The sequence below is a fragment of the Apus apus genome, chromosome 1, assembly GCF_020740795.1.
Source record: "Apus apus isolate bApuApu2 chromosome 1, bApuApu2.pri.cur, whole genome shotgun sequence".
Taxonomy (NCBI): Eukaryota; Metazoa; Chordata; class Aves; order Apodiformes; family Apodidae; genus Apus; species Apus apus.
The window spans coordinates 182,653,961-182,672,981 of record NC_067282.1 but is presented as its reverse complement, the minus strand read 5'-3'; the positions used below and the strand labels follow the sequence as shown (position 1 = coordinate 182,672,981).

The following is a 19,021-nucleotide window of genomic DNA, read 5'->3' as shown; positions in this document are numbered from 1 at the left end:
AAAGTGGACATAACTCAAAACTTCCAAATGCAGAATCTACTCCGTTTTCACTTCAGAATCAGTAGTTACATAAAGTATGGTTGGTTACACTTTCGTAATTGCTGACTGCTTTGTTTATAAAGTTGGTTTTCATGCTTTTTTTGAATTTAGAATAAAAAATAAGTAGAGGGATCTTGCATAGAGTGTGATATCAAAGTTGCTGGTTTTCTCATTTCACTTCATTTTGATTTGTCCAAAAGTACTAACACAGACAACTTTACTGCTTACTAGAATGACCTACCAGGCATTCTTACCTGGACTCTTTTATATAAGTAAAGCAGTATTCTTTTGTGTTTCACCACTTCAACTTCTTTCCATACCTTACAAAACATAATTACATACATGGATTAACAAAACCATTAGAATATGTATTTCAGGAACAAGACTGAAGTTTAAAAATAAATCGGGAAATCACCACATTTTTAAGTATTCAAGTGCAGACAGATAATGGGAAGCAATGCATAGCTGAGGAAAAAATGCTAAGATTTGCAAAACCAGGTTACACCTTCATTAACTTAAATGATCATTTAATGTGTTTTTAAATGGAAAAACAACTTATTATCAATCTTTACATAAAGCTTTTGCCTCTTCAAATGAGTTAATAATAGAGGCAGTCATTTTAGTTGTCACTTGACAAAGAAAAATGTTTTAGCTTTGTTCTGCTCTCCCATACCCTTCTTTTTGCAGATGTCAAAACTCAGTCATCCAGATTACCTTCAAGCAGATATTTTTCAAACAACTGCCTGTCGTGTGATATATTATTAAAATAATGTTAACCTTCTCTTAACTCAAAAAAACCCACAATTTTTTTTCACATGAGACTGACTTATTGTTAAAAAAAAAATAATTGCAAAAATTATGTGATTATAGTACAAAGGAAAATATAAGTTGAAAATAATCTTGGGGACAAGTTCAATAAACAGTCTCTTACCCTTTTAAAAATAGAAGAATACAAATTTAGGAATTTATTTTCAGTACAATAACTGCATTCTGAAAACCTAAACTACTTGTTTCCATCAAGAACGTTCTTGTCATTTGCACTAACAGTTGAACCAGGACCAGATACACAGACACACTCAGTGGGAGGACCTTTCCAGTCTGAAGCATGATCCATGTTCTTCTCTCTAGTTTAAACTTTAGCCTCTTCTGAGAACACCATCAGGTTTTCTTCTCTTGCTTTCTGGTTGTCTGGATCAGTTCCTGCAAGGATCTTTTGAGATGCCAGATTGCACAGGTGACAGATTGCATGTTCTGTCATCACTTCCATACTAGCAGTTGAAAACTTTTCGTCCTGTTGCTAAATGTGGTCAGATTTGCATGACACATAATGCTGTAATTGATCTGAAAGCACTGGGTAGTATATTTTTTAATTATTCCTTTTAAAAATAATTGATTTTGAAATAAAAATTACCTAATTTTCAAGAATGCCTTGGTTCAGTGGGATCTGCTGGATTTAGCTGAGGAGCATTGCAAAGGAGATGATATTACATATTTGGCCTGATGTACTGAATGGCAGTCTTAAAAAGCTTAGTTTAAGGTAATCAATCATTTACCAAACTGTTTGTTCTTCAGCTGAAGATCTCATTTAATTAGAGAACCAATTTTTGCCAGTTTACATCCCTTATCAATTTAAGTTTTTTTAATGAAGAGCAATTCTGATATCCTTAAACTTAGCCTCATACTAAATGCACAGATGTTACATTAGCATGTCACATCGTGTGTGTTAGAATCTGTCCTAGGGACAGAGAGCAGGCCCCATTTGTTCTCCATCTTTGTCCTTGTTTGGCAGTTGTTCAGGTAGCAAGGCATGTGCATGATCTTTTCCAGATGCATCGTGCTTCTTCCTCTTACCCAGCCGTGCAGGTCAGTGCATTGAGGTGAAGCCCCATTTCTCCTACACTCCCACCACACACACACCACCCTTAACAACTAAACAGATGAAAAATGAGTTGAGAAGTCTCTTTCCTGTTGAGAGCTGGCTCTTCTGTTGAGGTGCAGAGATGTGTCCTCCCCCCTTACCTCTCCTACTGAAGTCAGACCTTTAATTACGACTTTTCCCTAGATATTGGAGGCTCAAAAATTGGATATTCCTTGATATGAGCAGCTGGCCAATACTTGGGGAAAATAACGATGGTAGTGAAATAATGCCACACTTAGAAGGCATAGCCTCACAGTTTTCTTTCCCTATACCCATATATACCTATACAGGAACTCATTTCCTTACAAAAAATTTCTAAGCCAGTCTGTCAGTCCAGTTTTCTGCTTCAAGGAGAAATGTTTTCAGCTGCTGTTTTCATAAGGAAATAATGCTGCTTCTGTTTGACTTTAGTATTAAAAACTCAACGGAATACTGGCTACCCTTCAGAGACCCCGACTGCCATGGGTAACTGGTGGTCATTACATTTCTTTCATCTTTATAAAACTCAAAGCCATGTATTTGCTTGGTGTTTCACTGATTTTAAGATGAAAAGGATGTAGTTTGTTTCTGTTTTATTTTTAACTACATTACTTGCTATGAAGTTAAAATACAGTGCATGTTTCTCACAGTTAACTCTTTGTTTTCTATCCAAGTTGGATAATGGAGATGAGCAAGCAGCCCAGATCAGACGTGAGCTAGATGGACGACTACAACTGGCAGAACAAATGGCAAGGGTAGGTGATTACTTTCAAGTCCCAGAAACATGTCTTTATAGGAGGCTGAGTGGGATGATAAATAATGTGTGTTTCCAGTTTCTGATTTTAAAATTAAGCAGAAGATAATCTGAAATAATTCTGGCAGATGCATGTGTTCCTACTTTGGAGTATCTGTGTCAGCAGGGATAGGAAGAAAGTAAAGCTTTTTTTTTGGGAAAGTCTTTCGCTACCTTTCCTTCATCAGCAAGTCCAGTGGTGAAACAAAGGATATATTATTTGCGTATTTGTGATTATGTATTTTGGAACTAAAAGAAGTCATCCTTCACTTACAGAAATGCATTATGCTTTGCTTAGAGTATAACCATAATGTTTATATCTCACTGCAGGTTATGTGCGATATACTTTTCAAGTATGTATAGTGTAATTTTTACATTTATAGATAAAATCGAAGTTCACAATATATAGTGGTTTTGCAAGTAAGAAAGCTATGAGTAAGTCTTGTAGGTCAAATGAGTAGCATTTGGGTAAATAAAAAATTCTTTTTGTAAATTTTAGACAGCAAAGCCTTTTTTCTCTCCTGTAGGTTGTATTTTGTTTCACTTGACAGGATTATGCCCTCCTATATTAAGTATCACAGGTGATCCCTGGCCATATCTTATTAAATTTTGGAGAAATACTCCTTTTTCACAGAAAGGCTGTCTCAAGTGTCTTCAGTCTTCTGTGAAGTCTGGGTGTATAATCAAAGTTGTCCAATAGTCCTATGTTTGCTCTGTTGCTTTTTTGCCTTTAGCTCCAAAAGCTACAAAATATTGGAAGCATGTATGTCATACTCTGTGTGTACAAAAAGAAAACAATATTGTATTAGTATGATATTAATTGTAAATCAGTTAAGATTTGTTTGTTTCTTTAGAAGGAAAAAAATAACATTTAGGTCTATGAAGTTCATACATAACTTGGGAGGTGTAATCTTCCTAAAAAGCAAAATGTCCATAAAAGTTTCAAATTCATTTTAAAGCAAGTGAAAATTATGGGCGCTGTTTAAACCATGTTAAATCTTGTTTATTCTGTCTGTAATGTGCATACACTGCACATTTGTCTGTTTTTTAAAGAAAAATGTGTTTATCCATTTTTTTTACCTGTAGAATCATAGAGTCATTTCAGTTGGAAAAGACCTGTAATATCATCAAGTCCAACAGTTAACCCAGTACTGTCAAGTGCATCACTAAACCATGTCCCTCAGCACCACATCTAGAATCACAGAATCATTAAGTTTGAAAAAGACCTCTAAGATTTGAACCATTACTTGAAAGTTCTCGTGGTTGCCATAATGTCAACTGCACAGTTTTGAACAGATATATTGCCCTACGTGGTATATCTAAATCAGAAAACAGAGCTTTTATACATATATTTTAAACTACTGAAAATACAGAATTTTTGAGGGGGACTTCCAGAGCTAGTCATAAGTATTTGATATATTTTTTTATTTAATTATGTGATAATTATTATGATAATTTAAGCCTAAGCAATCAACTGCTGCAAAATATGAATTTTATTTTTAGAGCTCAAAACTAAGATGAAAATATTTTTTGATACTGGATTATGTATTCTAGCATCTTTGTTGGTAAAGAGAAGGGTTTTAATTTGTTAATTGCCTGTAAAACTATTATTAACCTGCAGTCTCAAAAGATCAGCAGAGTGCAAGTGAAATCTCTGAATATAGCTTTTTTGTTGTTGTCAAGTCTCAGTCCTGATTCCTATAATCCATTACTTGCTAATTGTTAATTATAAATAAGAAGCTTATTTTGTCAAAAAAGATAATTTAGCCTGTTTAATGGAGGCAGGAACCTTAGAAATATGTTCATCTATGACAGAAAAAATCAACTTGTGCATCTATTTGCCACCTGTTTCAAAGTAGTTTAAATCAAAGTGTGTATGACCTAATGAAATTTTCTACCTATTGTAAGAGGTGCTATGATTTTCTAAGATAAACTTTTATGTGATCCTATGAAGATACTACCCAGTGTGATTTCTCCTTGAGAAATGCATCCTGAAAATCTTTGTTATCACTCTCAGAATCCAGATCTAAAGGCTTGTGCGTATATAAGCTGGCTCAGTGTCTTGCATCTGTTCCCGTGGTATTTGTTTCAGGATGTATTCCAGTACGTTGCAATCAGGGTTCCCAAAATTCTGGTGTTGTGCATGGGGATGTGTTCTTCAGACATGTTTCAAATGATCTGGTCTTTTCACATCAACATAGTTACATCTCTGTACATATGCATTAAAAATAGAAGAAAAAAGCCACTACTCATGTTCTGTCTCTAAATTATTTTAAATATTATATGCTCTAGCAATTTGCTAGAAATTCACGATCTTACAAATAAAAGCTGAGGGGTGAAATCTGTAGACCTCAGAGTCTTTATGAAGGGTCCTCATGCTTGTTTTGTGAGGGAGAGAAGTGGCTACAAACATTCAGGTTTTACAGAAACAACGGTCTCCATCTATTCTGATAATGCTGCCCTGAATCATGGAAGGTTATAGTTATAAAAAATATATAGCAAAGGCATTGCAAATAGTTTTCTCAATATTTACATTGGGGTGGAAAAAGCATCTTAACAAGAGGAGAGATCTTTTAACAACACAAGAACAGTCTGCCTTCTGTGTTGGCATATTATTATTTGAATGCACCTTACAGGATAAACTGCAGTTTGAAAAACACTCGGAGCAGGTGGGTTTTTTTGCTAGACCACCCTGAACCTAAAACCTGTGGTTTAGGAAATAACTATAAAAACCTTTTTGTTTTATTTTTTCCTTTTTCAATCTGTCATATACTGGCTCTGTAATGCTGTAATATGCCAGACCACTGGATTTGCTGCAGATGTTCGTAGTCACAGTCAGCTCACATGGTCTTCATTATTGAAACAAAATCCGCTGTAAAGGTTTTAATGTAAAACATTTTATGATACTCCTTATAACAGTTAACTATAAAAATTGATTGGTTTAGGAGCAAGGTGCCTACCTTTGTAGACAATACATGGCAAGCAGTGTTTTGTTTCTTATTTATAAATAAAACATATATATTAGAATAATCTACATTTTTGTTTAATCTAGAGTGACGTGTTCTCCCAAGTTGCCTTATATTCAGTGGAGAATCTGCATAAAATGTACATGTTCATATATGCTTTATGTATGTTTCTATGTTCCTTCTTTATTATAAACACAATATTGAAACACTGTTATCTAACTCCTACAGAGGAAAAAAGTTACTTTTAAGTTCTCTCTAACATGTTTAAAATAATCCCATATGTAATAATTTTGTATTGTTTTCAAAATTCATGACCAATTGACTTATTTTTGGTAGCATGGAAAATGGAGGAAGTAACAGAATTATTAGTGGACAGTTCATTTTGTCAGTTTATAAAATACTTGAAGTTAATGTTTGAGGTGTATTGTGAATTGATACACATAAAATACATGTATTAGAAATATCTAATGTGTAGATATTCAACGTTTTCAAGGTTTATGGTTAAATGATTCGGGAGGGAGAGGATGGCAAGAGGTTCCATTTTTACAAATGCCCCTTTATGTTTTTTATGTGTTGAGAGAGATATTTTTTCCTACTATATTTGAGGAATATGATGTAATTCTCAATTCAAATAACACTTATTTTTGTCAAACTTCACTACATCAATGGAATGGGATTAACTTTCCCATTACTGTTTAGAAGATTAAAAAAATAGACACTGGAATTAAGACTTCTATTAAATATCTCTTACCTGAGAGCAAATCAGTGAATTAACATGAAGTATAATGTGCAATGATTTCTTTTCCTCCCTAACTTTTAAAATATATCTTCCAAGGAAAGAAAATTCCCAAAATTTGTAACAAGAGAAATGGAGAACATGTACATTGAAGAGTTGCGGTCTTCGGTGAATTTGCTGATGGCAAATTTGGAAAGTCTTCCTGTGTCTAAAGGTGGGCCAGAATTTAAACTGCAGAAGTTAAAGCGATCACAGAATTCTGCATTCTTGGACATCGGAGATGAAAATGAGGTTCAACTGTCAAAGTCTGATGTGGTCCTTTCCTTCACATTAGAGGTAATTACATATTTCACAAAAAACTTGTTGACAGTTTATATTACTAGAATATCTGTATCTTAATACTTTTTTCTTATTAGCCCTTCCTTGGTATTTTCAAAACGTTATGTTAAAAAAGTAAATTACTCTTTATCTCTTTGGTAATTAGGAGTTAGAATACAGCTATATGATGTGTTTTCCTCTTGCCAGCAGTAGTTGCATTTGGGCCCAGACAGCAATGGGGGCAGTTGAATCTCCCACATAAATATAAGTTTAAAAGAATTCCGGTATGTTACATAACTAAGTAGACTTCGGAATGGGATAATGAAGCACTGTTATTATCAGGAACTCATTCATAAAATCTTACAAACAAGTTGTGTTTTCTCACTGAAAGCATTTAGAGAATGAAAAAAAACCTCCTGGTGGTCATAGCAGATCCTTGTAATTTTCTTCATTTTCCTCAAGAAACAAGCTCATGCAGGAAGTCTGGTCTATAGAGGTGCAGTCCTAACCCATACAGAGTTCAACTGACTCCAACAGGAAGCCACAAATACAATTGGATACTTAAACACGTCTGATGACAGCATCATAACTCAGGTCCCACTCCACAAATGTACATAGCAGGAAATCATAGAAGCATAACCATAAAATCACCATAGTGTCTTTTGTGGTAATTGTAGGGTAACCAGCAAAATCCCCACTGAGTGCTGCTGAACAGGCATATAAACAAACAGAAAATCTATAACACATCTGAATATTAGGGCAAAGTATAAGAACTTGATGAAAATTTCTTGGCAGGGAGGAAAGTGGCTAGGGTTCATGCTGCCACTGCATACTTTTATTAAGACAGAACAGCAAAAGTTATTAGGAACATTTATGATGTTCTGGTCGGAATGGACCTGGCTAAGATAAAAACCAACCTAGCACATGACCGCAAAGTAATAGTGACTGGTTTTGCAAGTTGGATGTTTTCTCAAATAGGCTGTTTGCAGAAATCTATTAAATAAATAAATCATTATAGTAGTAGGAGAAAACTTAAATCACATCTGTTCTTCAGCTGTTGGAGAGTTTCAAAAATAGACTTGCAATACTTAGGAAGCTGTTTATCAGGTAATGAAATAGTGAATCAGCTTCCTTCCTTGTGAAACACAACCTTTTTCCATTTCTCGAATCCAGAATGCTACCAAAGACAAATGTACTGTACAATTAATTTGGAAAGTCAAGGAAAAGAAGTATCAACATAAAAATGAACAAACACAAAGTCTGCATTCAACTAGCAGACATTTGGCATGTGGAAAGACCATATAGGCAGTACTGGCCAGAAGGGTCTCTGGTGTAATCTTGTCAGTAATTGGTGATCACTTTGATAACTACTTGAATTCCTGGACCACAAAAGATGGGAGAGAGAGATGATTACTTCATTCTCCCTGAATTACTGTTATTATTTATAAAGCATAATAGGGAGTGTTGGTAATTTATGAGTAATGTAAAAATATTCTAAATGATCAGTGACTGTGAGCTCCCTGTAATATTAACAAAGTAGCAATTTTACAAAACATCCAACTATTACTGAGGTTGTGAGAGTTTTAAAGTACAAGGGATTTTACAGCTAGGGGTGAAGTCTGACTTAACATACTTGAGTTGAAACAAACTGGCATATATGCAAATAGGTTAATAGCAAAATACTTAATTAGTTGGTTGCTGACCTAAGAAACCCATTGCCTCTAATGACAATAAAAGTAACCATTGTTTCTTAATCTTTAAAACAATCAAGCAAATAATGGTTCTCATGCATAGTTCAGCTGAGGACAGTTTCTCTGCTGGTTAAATGGACCATGTTTTTCCTGTTTTCTTCTCATAGGCCCAGTTGGGGCTGGAAAGAAAGCAGCTTTTCCAAAACAAGCAGGGAAACCTGACTGGCTTCTCAAATCTCTGAATTAGAAACATCTGCAGTGTATAAATTCCTATAATTTCACACAGTGGCAAACCATAACGTTTATAGAAGGCAGAGAGCATTTGAAGTAGGGCTGCATTTGGCTCTTCTGAGCCATAACTAAGTAGTTTAGAGGAGCTAAAAAGCTATGGGGTCTCCAAAACTTGGAATCTCCATGGTGAGGAAATTTCTTAGGGTGCAGCTGGTAGAGGTGGCTTTTTGCCTTTCTCTTCCCCCGTCTCCGTATGCGTGCTGAACCTGACCACAAGTACTGAGCTTGGAGGAGGAAAAGGAGTAGGTAGCGGGGAAAAAAAAATCACAGCTGCTAATAGCAGTCCTTCAACCTGACTCACACTCAGCACACCACCAGAACACTTCTGAGATTCAAGGGTTGCAACCTCCAGTGTCACAGCACCATGATTAACCTTTCAAGATGTGATCAGTGTACTTAATTGTCTTGTTTACAGTCTCCCTTAGTAACCTATTCATTCTATAAATATTTATTTACATGCCTGCTTGAAAGATAGATGTCCTCATGTATTAAGATTTGGAATTATATTTAGACATTATTCTCAAATTCAACTACCAGCATTTCAGTTACGATTGGAGGGAGATTTTGGTCTTTATCCAAGTAGAAACAGAGCAAAAATTTCAATTCCCGCTATACATTGTTGAAACTTGAAAAACAAAGCAAAATTAAAACTCTACTCTGTATATCAAAATTTGAGTGGGTGGGGTTTGGAGATTTTTTAAATTTAATTCTTTTAATTTTTTTTTGTAACTGTGTGGACATTTTATGAAGGATAAACTATTTGCTTTCTTTTCTTCAGATTGTTATAATGGAGGTACAAGGTTTAAAGTCAGTCGCTCCCAATCGAATTGTCTACTGCACAATGGAAGTGGAAGGGGGTGAGAAGCTTCAGACAGACCAAGCAGAAGCTTCCAGGCCACAGTAAGCCACTCTGCTGTTGCTGTATCCAGCATTTCTTTCCTCATATCATGGGTGAATCTAACTGAGTATCTTTCCAATTTTTGCAGTTAAGTTAGTGCTAGGTTATATGAAGTTTTTTCCTGTGTATTTATCTCAAATTCTTTCTGGAAAATGAAAATGCAAGTAATAGTTATTTATGGTAAGTGCACAGTATGAATGCTGTTCAAACAAATGCCATTGAATGTATGTGTGAGGAAAACAGAGACTGCAACACTGTGTTTCTACCTGCATCCTCTGAAAGAAAAGCTTCTCAATAGATGTTAGCCTGAGGTGATTTTATGTACAGGTGGCCTTGTGGAGTGTAACTTGTACAATTGGTGGAAAATCAATACTCAGTAATCAGACTTGACAAAGCTTACTCACCTGCTGAGGCTATTCCATTTTAAATTATAGGATCTACTTCTTTCAATTAATTTTTGAGGGAGGATGTCAGCAAACTGACTTCGAGGGAGATAACATCATGCCATCTGTAGTTGTACCAGTCAGAGTGGCAGAGAGGATGAAATTAAGTGTGTTTTTTGCTTGATTTGTTTGACCTTACACACTGACTTCAGATTTTTCTCCCTATTAAAATGTCATTTGGAATCTTTTGTAGATAACGTTCCAGACAGTGTGTTGAGGTTTTACTGGCACCGAAGTGTTCCTTGTAAAAAACAATTTAAAAATTGCAGTTGTTACAGTATCTGAGAAAACATCTTCAACAGATGGTAGTTTCTGTTCCATTCAGACCACAATTAAGGACTTCTGTTAGGCAAAATTACAATACAGAGTTTTATCTGACTCTTCTGGGGTTGGGAGGAGGAGGAGATCTAATCTGGTGGATTTTCTCCTAGTTGCCGTAAATTTCACTGGCAAGCAAGCCAGCAGCCTACTCCTGTAACATATTTGGACCACTTTGCAGAATTCTAAGCATGTGAGACAAGATGTAAAACCCACTTGTCGCAGTCCCTGGCCGTGTTCCTTCTCCAGGGCATAGGAATGCTCAGTCTTTGCATTTGCATGTAGCATGTGAGGAACTTCTAGAAGCAATGATAGCATAAAAGACGCACTGATATATGCACTGAAGTAAAGTCATAGGTGGATATGCAACATCCCCTGCTCATTTGTGAACCAGTTGGAGTGTTCTCTGCTGACTCAGGGTTCCTTGAGAGTTGCAAGGCTTTCACATGGAGGGCACATCTGCAAGCTGTGCTTTCTCTTTGAACTCTTAAGTTGCTCTGATGCTGTTCCTGTAACAAGTGCCTCCAACCTTTATCTACTGTCAAAGTCAAGGTTCCTGTTTCTTCTGATGGTGTGTGTCTCTTTTTCCTCACCCTTGAACTTGTTAGCTTCTGTTTTAAATGCTCTTTTAAGCCCTGATGTTGTTGGTGTGGGTCCTCAGATCTCCCTAAATCAGCTCAAATACGTAGATTCTTCAATCTTGGACATAGTTGTTCTCCTTCCAGAAAACAGTTGGTGGATTTCAAGTGTTTTGTTTCTCTGTAGCTGTTTTTAGATACAGTGGACCATAGTAGGGGTAGTTCATGGTCTGTTCATGTTTTACTTATACTGAAGGCTGCAGGTTAGGATAAAGGTTGTTAAACCAAGCAAAGGTATACATTGTATATAGATACACCTGGTAAAATTTAATAACAGATTAGTAGAAACTTTAGGAAAAGGAAGTTCCAGAATAGATAGAGTCAGCAGGATTAAAACTGGAATGTTTCTAGGAAAAGGAGTAGTGTTAGGACGTGCTCTGAGCTTGTAAACTGATTAGGTGGATTTCAGGCTCAGTAAGTATGAGTTGATTGACTATGGAAGAAACACACATTATGGGCTGTTCCACATAAGTGATGTTGTGTTAACCAAATTCATGTGGATTTGTATGGAAAAAAAATTGTGCATCTTCAGGAAGTGGGTGATTGAGAGATGCCCTGAACAGTACATTGGAAGGACAGGAATGGGGGTTACTGGTGCTGTTTGCCTGCTCTCCTGCAAAACAGTGTATTGTGAGCGGGCATGGTTGATAGAGCTGTAAAATTGATCTAATTCTAGTTCTTGTGCTGTTCTGAGTTGTGCTGTTCTCCATTTCTAGCAAGATGATGAGATGTTGGGGTACAGTATGATTATGAGCATACAGAGTTACGTCGTTTGTGAGCATATATAGAGACGTAGTTTGAAGCAATAGAGGGGGATATTGAAATTAGGCTTGAAATTAGCAAATTATGGGCAAACAGTAAGGTAGATGGAGGAAAGGGAGATTCTTTACTCCACAGTTTAATTTTTCCGTTAGAGCCAAAGGAGGTTTCCTTAACAATAGCAGTATTGTGGGTTTTTTTCGTTGATAGCAGAGGGAACTAAGAGGGCTTGGCAGAGTTTAACCAGAAGATGGTGCTGGTAGAAGAGAGCCTACAGGATACTGTCAAAGGCAGGGAGAAGTCTCCAAGTTTCAAAAGACTTAAGGTGTGTCCTGTCCTTCTAAGGCCTTCAAAGATGTTTCTTACTTTTATGACCAACACATCCCTTGCCCCATGCAGTCATCTGCCTCCTCTTGCCCTCCTGCTTCTTCCAGCACTTGTCACTATTGTCTGACAGGGACCTGCCAGAGTGATGGGGAGGGTCAGTCACTGAGTGAAGGGGTTGGATGTTCTCAAGCAGAGAGCAGGTATGTGAAGAGATGGAAACACAAGTGACTTTCTGCTCCTGTTAATAATGTTAATTATGGTACTACTACGGGGAATAGAGATGCCTCCTTTCCCCACAGTCCTTTGGCAACTACGGGCGAAGTCATGCAAGCAGTGGCCAGTGACCAGCTGGGCAAGCACATCCCCCTGTCTCTTTTCTGATACAGAAAAAACAAGCTGTCGACTACTCTAGGCTATTGCCTGCATCGCCTGCTGCTGTAGCTGGTTCCTCACCAGGGTAATTTTTGGTACTTTGATGTGAAGGAAAATAATCAGTGAGGCTGGAGGGGAAAACACAAAACTCACTGCAAAAATAAAAAATCGAGCTTGACTCTTCAAATCACTAGCAGTAACATTTGCACTGACAAATCCCAGATAAATGGGAACATAACTTCAGATTTTATATCGGACATGCAGCTAGAAGAGGGTAGTAAAGCTCTCATACTAAGCTTGAAAGGAGACAGTGATGAAGAGTGAATGATTACCACCAGCCTGCTGTGGGAGACTTCTGGCAAGAGCTCCAAATCATGTGCTTGTCACACGCATTTTCTGTAGTTGGTTTATCATTTTGAACTGGTAACTACAGTTGTGAAAAAAAGCCGTGTAAAGAATTATTTATGTCTGTTTTTTTTTTCATCTGCGGAACATCAGTGTATGCAGTGCAGTGCTGCTACTCGGTCAGAAGTTTCAAAAGCTTTAACGGGGAAAAGGAGAAAATGAGATACTCAGACAAAAGCTTCAAAATGGAGTGTAAGCTGGTGTGACCTCAGAATGGAGATTAATGGAAGGACGAGTCAAGTGGAGACTTAATTCAGGATTTAACCACTATTCCATGCTGAATATTTTCTCTTTTTTTTAATGAATATGTATGCTCTTTCTTAAAGGCGAAAAACCTAATTAGAGTCCCAGAGAGGACAGTGGAGTTTTATCCTGACAGTTTATCAGTAAGATTTTTTTTCTGGTTTCTTACTGCATTCAAACCCTCTCTGTTTTCTCTCTCTTTGAATAAAAATTTAGTGAGTTTATATTGAAGTGCTTAATTTCCTTCTTTAACAAAGTAAATAAAGCCCTGTTTGTGTGTGTGTAACTGAGTGGCTAATAGTCATTCTCAAATGCAAATGCTGTAGAAAAATATCATTTGAATGAGCTTAAGTCTTGGACAATATTACAAACCGATCAGTGTTACAGCTTCACATGCAAACCCTATAAAATTTTTATTACTGCCTGTGAAATATTTTTTCATTCCTTCCAACTGTTTTCTGCCTTTTAGCCCTGCTGCAAATCCCTCCAACATAGCCTGTGACCTTTTCCACCAGAGATCAGAAAGCAGAGCCTTCAGAGGACCCCTTCAGTTATATGAAGTTTTGCATAACCATTGCTGTGGTACCACAGGGGGTCATCTGGCAAAATCCAGCGCTAATTTCATTTTTCAAATGTTACTGATGAGACTTAGTTTTCAGTCTTGTGGAGTCTGGTGTCCACATGTTTTTATATCATTGATTTTTATTCATTCTGAATATTAAATAATGCAGTTTCTTTAAAATTTCGTCTTTTGAGTATGTATAACCATGCCTAAAGGTAAAGGATGGGAATATTCTGTCTTTTATCACTACAGTGACATTCTCTTCTCACGTATTTATGCAATAGAAAAAGATCATATCTTGCATGATGAGAAAATTTTAATAGAGCCAGGATATTCTTCATGAAAACAGGACAAAAAAGATCTTGTTTTGCTGCCAATGATTGCATAACCTTATAAAAAAGGCTGTTATATATTAGAAGTATGTGAAGAATGCATGATTAAATATCTGGCCAGAGGAGTCAGGGAACCTCAGTCAAGACTGCACAAGTAAATTCTGCTCACAGTATTTTTATGCAATATTCTACCATGCTTAATTCCATAAAGCACTTGGAAGTATGAGCACTTGTGGATACATAATTAAAGATTAATTATTTTAAAAAAATATAGAAGCACTTAAAAAAAAAAAAAGGTTAAATTTTAAAATTTATAATTTAAACAATGTAGTTACTTACGAAAGAGTTTTGAATTTTGAATTTTTCCAATTGCTACTGCCTTGTGTCTGATACATCTGCATAAATTAGGTTCATTTTGTTCAGTAATACTTTTATTATACTTCTAGTTTTCATTAATCAGTCCTTATATTGCTTAAATGTGTAGGAATCCATGTCATTACTTTTGTGTAGGAGAAAAAGTAGAATGAAGAAGTTTTCCCTGCCTCATACTGCTTCAAGCCTTAAGTATAAAACTAAACACTAAACATAGGAAGAAGCAAAGGACAGAATCAGTGTTTGCTGATCAGATGGGCAGTGGTCAAACTAGTCTGTTGCTGGCAACCTGACCAGCTCTCTGTAGGGTGTGTGGTTTTTTCTGCTGTTTGTCTGGGTACTTTTTTGGTTGAAATTAGTATGTTTGCACAGGGGATTTTTACAGAGCTGAAATGAGATTGTAGTTTCATAGCACCTGATCTAACCATGCTTAGCTTGTTGTTCCTATGCTTCCTATTACATCTTCTGAGGATAAATCCTCTTTAGGATTTAGCTTATTGAACAGTCTTCTACTTGATGGATTTCACCTGTTCTTTTGGCTCTGGAATTTTTTTATTTAGAGCTAAGTGCAGTGAAATTAATGTTGATCTTAGAGTATAACAAAGTACAATTGTTCAACCTACTTTTGAAATCCAGACTTATTTTCTTTAAACCATAAATATATTTTATGAAACATGTACAAAAGTGAAGTTGTATATTAGAGAACTTCGCTGCATTTTTAGTAAGATGATTTCAAAGGCTAAAGCCTGAGAAATATAACTATGTTGATGTGAACAACGTTGAAAACTTGGTGAAGATGAGTGTGATCTTTTAATAACTATTTTGCAATTTTAGGGAAGCCCAGTGGGGTAAGGATTGTGACAGGAAAGAAAGTGTGTTTGCTTTCATAAGCTAGGTTTCATTGGGTTGCATAATGATTATTATAGTTTTTTCTGAGATTCATTTTTATATCTTTAAAGGGTAAATTCCATCATGGCTTTCATCTTGTCATATGTCAGTAAGTCTTTTTTCTTTTTTTTTTATTTTCATTATTGGAGCAATTCACAAAATAGGGTGGAAGAAATTACCTTTTTAAAAAAGCACATATTTATCCCAGCCCATATTCTGGATTAATGATGGAAGAGTTTCACAAAAAGAATTTGGATTCAGCTGAAAATTTAGATGACCATTTTATTCAGTTATCCTTGATGCCTGACCAATTGCTTGCTTCATTAAAGAAAGGAAATAATACCTAATCAGCTCAAATATATGGAGAATATCATATTCACAAGAAAAAGATACGTGATTTCTAAAATAAGTAAGTTTCTGTGCTGTGTTCTGTCAGCGATTACCATTTTATGTCTAAGAGATTTTTCACCTCTCTTACTGCAAAAAAGTATGAATTGCATACAGGCTCTTAAACTCAACTGGGTAAAAACCTGAGCAATCTGATTTTAACTGGTCTTGCTCTGACCAGCATTTGAACTAGATGACCTCCAGAGGTTTTTTCCAGTCTAAATTTTACAGTGATTCTATGATTGACTCCCAAAATATTCTCTTATAAATCTCTCTAGTTAGTAATAAACATAATCCTTCTGCCACCGGGACTTAGTTGGGTGGGGTTTTTTTATTTTCTTCACCTTCCCTTTTTTATTATTCTGGCTAAATCCTGGTTGTTCTCCTTGCTCCTGTGTGCTCAGCTTGCTAATAATTGACAAAAAGCAACCAGGATTTCTTCTCTGGTGTGATGTTTGCACTCCTGAAGACTGCAGCTTTGGTGCACCACCTTCTGCACAGTGCTGAGACCCCAGACAGAAAGCTGATGGGATGAAGGGCTTACAATTAATAGGTTCTCTGTTCGGATTCAGTATATTAACCCTCCTCATCTAGTGTCCTTGCTTGGGATAAGAGCTCTACAGGGTGACTGTCTTCTTATAAGATATACCATGACATTACACGTCTCTTGTAAGACTCAAACCAGTTTGATTTCAGTAGTGTATTTGGGAAGCCTTGGGGCTTGAAGATGCATGTCAAACTGTTACCCTTTCACTGTAACAACATTCAGGTCTTGGAGAAAGACTGTTTATATGCTGCTTAATGTACATGATGTATTTGTTTCCATTCTCATTCTCGCCTAATCTACAGCAAATGTAACTAGTATTTTGCAGACATAAATGTTCTCTAACATTGCACTAAAGCATTTATATAGATGTGTGATCCAACTTCAAACTGAATAGTGTGGGGTTGAGCTACAGCAAATTAAATCCTGCTTAGAAGAAAAATGTTTTGAATCAGGCTAAGCCTCATACTAATATGGCAACAACAAGCTGCCTGTAAAGTATCATGGAGAGGGATGGTGGTCTGTCAAAAAAAGTGTTTGGGAAGGATTACCTCAAATTTTGCTTCCCTTTCCTTCTGGAATACTCTGGTAAAATGGATTTGAAATTTGTCATTCAAAATGGTCTGCACCTGCCTTATTCTGGAAAATTATTATTGCTGGGAAATAGTTGACATGAAAACAATTCCTTTGGGTTTCTCGTACATTTAGATATGATCAGACTGACCTGGTTTACATTTTCAAAATAGACCCTTCTGCTATCTTGGTTTGAAGGGACCTTTCAAAATTTTGCTAGTATTTGTTGCAAGCAATGTAATGCAGGTACATTAAAAATAAGTAGTAAAACGTTTGACTAGATGCAATATTTGAATTTGAATGAATTTTATGCTGTCAGTTAGTTTTGGCTTGTTGTTTGGGGTGAAGAGAAAGGTTGAGGCAAAGGTTTTGAAAGAAAGAAGTTTTTTATTTTGAACCCTATTCAGGCTAAGAATACTTTGTACATCTCAAATGCTCATAACACTCAGAAAGCTATTTTTCAGTCCACCATGGACAGACTTTGCTTTGCTGTCACTGTGTTAATCTGTGCATTGAGATGCTCAGAAGAATCAGGAGATCCAATACTTTTAGAATACAGAATAGTCCACTGAACAAATGAAGAAAAAATAAATGTGTAAGTCTTGAAAATTCTAAATAACTACTTAGTATATAAGGTATGAATCTACAAGTTAATGTGCCCACTTGAAAGCCATACCAGCAGATTTAGTGTAGACGGACAGCAGAAACAAAGGCAGAATAATGTAGACGGCTGATAAGAGCAGTAGGAGTCAGGAAGAGGAGTAAAAGGGGTTTCAGAATAAAAGAGAAGTGTTGCAATGCCAGATGGAATACTGAAATTTTCTGATTTGATTCCTGAGTCTTTTCTGATAAACTGTGCAGGCTCAGATAGGTCAGTCTATTGAAAGTGAAATGGGAAAGAAAGACTAAAGTAATAATTTATTTGTACTGTTTTATGTTTGTGATGACAATATATGTCATAATAGTATTCTCTAGTATCAGAGTGTACTGTTCTCATTTTCAGTGTAGAAGGCCTAAATTAGTGTTTTCACATAGTTGCTTATTATGCCTTGAAGCCCTCTTCTGATTTTCCTTTTTGTTTTTCCTAGTCACTTTTTTGCTTTAAAAAAAAATTATTCACAATTTTGTCTTTTTTTATTATTTTTTTTTCCCCAGGTAATTTTTTCAGATATTAATAATGTTTTATGGTTAGAAAGAAATATATGATTGTGTCTAACTCATTATTAGCAATATGATAAATGATCAGCAATTTTGAGCTCTGTTAATTCCTTTATTTAATACAATTATTATTTTTACTAGAAACAAACCCTGAAGAAAACAGTGTGTGATCAGCTTATTCTTTTCTCTCTTTCATGTTAGTCTAGTTGTATAAAGGAGCATATACATCAAAATACTGTATCCTTGTTGTTGCCAAAGTAAGGATCTGATTTGGAGCTCTCAGTTCTTCAGAGCAGAGTTCCAATGTTTTGTAACAACCAGCTTTAAAGCTTTAAATTTTGCAGCTAAGTCCACAGGGGGGAAAGAAAAAAATTACTCTTTTTGAGCAACTGTACTAGATAGTGACTCAACAGTGCATCTGGAAATGCCGAGCTACTTAGTGGATGCAGCTACAGGTGCTGAACACCCAACTTTTCTGTAAGGGAGGTGCTGAAGATACAGCTTATTAGTCTGCATTTCAAACAGCTAGTGTGCCAAGTCAAAAGTTGCCATATAGAATTGGAAATAAATGGAAAATGTTTAAAAAAAAAGTTGGGGGGATGACAGTAGTGTGATCCCTGCTTAGGAGCAATCAAAGGTGACACTTAAAGGCAATTGTATGACTTTCCATCTTTATACCATCATTTCCCTTTTTCTGTACTACTCCTTCCTAAGGTCACCCACCTCTGTAGAAAAAAATATCTTTCTAATATCTACATTTTGTAGTTTTGGGAAGATTTTGACGGGAACCTGAGGTTTAAAACCATTATTATTTTAATTCTCGTTCAGTGGCTGACAACCCTGAAAGTTATTTATGCAAAGTATCAGTGTTTCTGTAGTTAGGATTCTAAAACAATGAATCTTTAGTTCTCAGCAGGATTTCTACTTGAAGTAGTGGAATCACAGTAACACAAGAAAGAAAAGAATCAAGACATATAAAAAATTAGATTACATCAGTGATGAAGAGCCAAGGTCCTTGCTCAAGCTCACAAATTAGTTTGCAGGGCTTGTCTGTGCCTCTGCTGTAAAACG

The 19,021-nt window shown here is 36.0% G+C and overlaps 1 protein-coding gene across 11 annotated transcripts in view; it reads left to right on the top strand.

Moving 5' to 3' along the window:
* The window catches only part of CADPS2 (calcium dependent secretion activator 2), a 278,668-nt gene that overhangs the window by 107,566 nt on the left and 152,081 nt on the right, over nucleotides 1-19,021 (top strand). For all 11 annotated transcript variants that reach the window (XM_051609547.1, XM_051609537.1, XM_051609587.1 and 8 more), the window contains 3 exons: nucleotides 2,611-2,691; nucleotides 6,531-6,767; nucleotides 9,510-9,631. In XM_051609547.1, coding sequence (XP_051465507.1) covers nucleotides 2,611-2,691; nucleotides 6,531-6,767; nucleotides 9,510-9,631 — 440 coding nt within the window. The remainder of the gene's footprint in view (nucleotides 1-2,610; nucleotides 2,692-6,530; nucleotides 6,768-9,509; nucleotides 9,632-19,021) is intronic.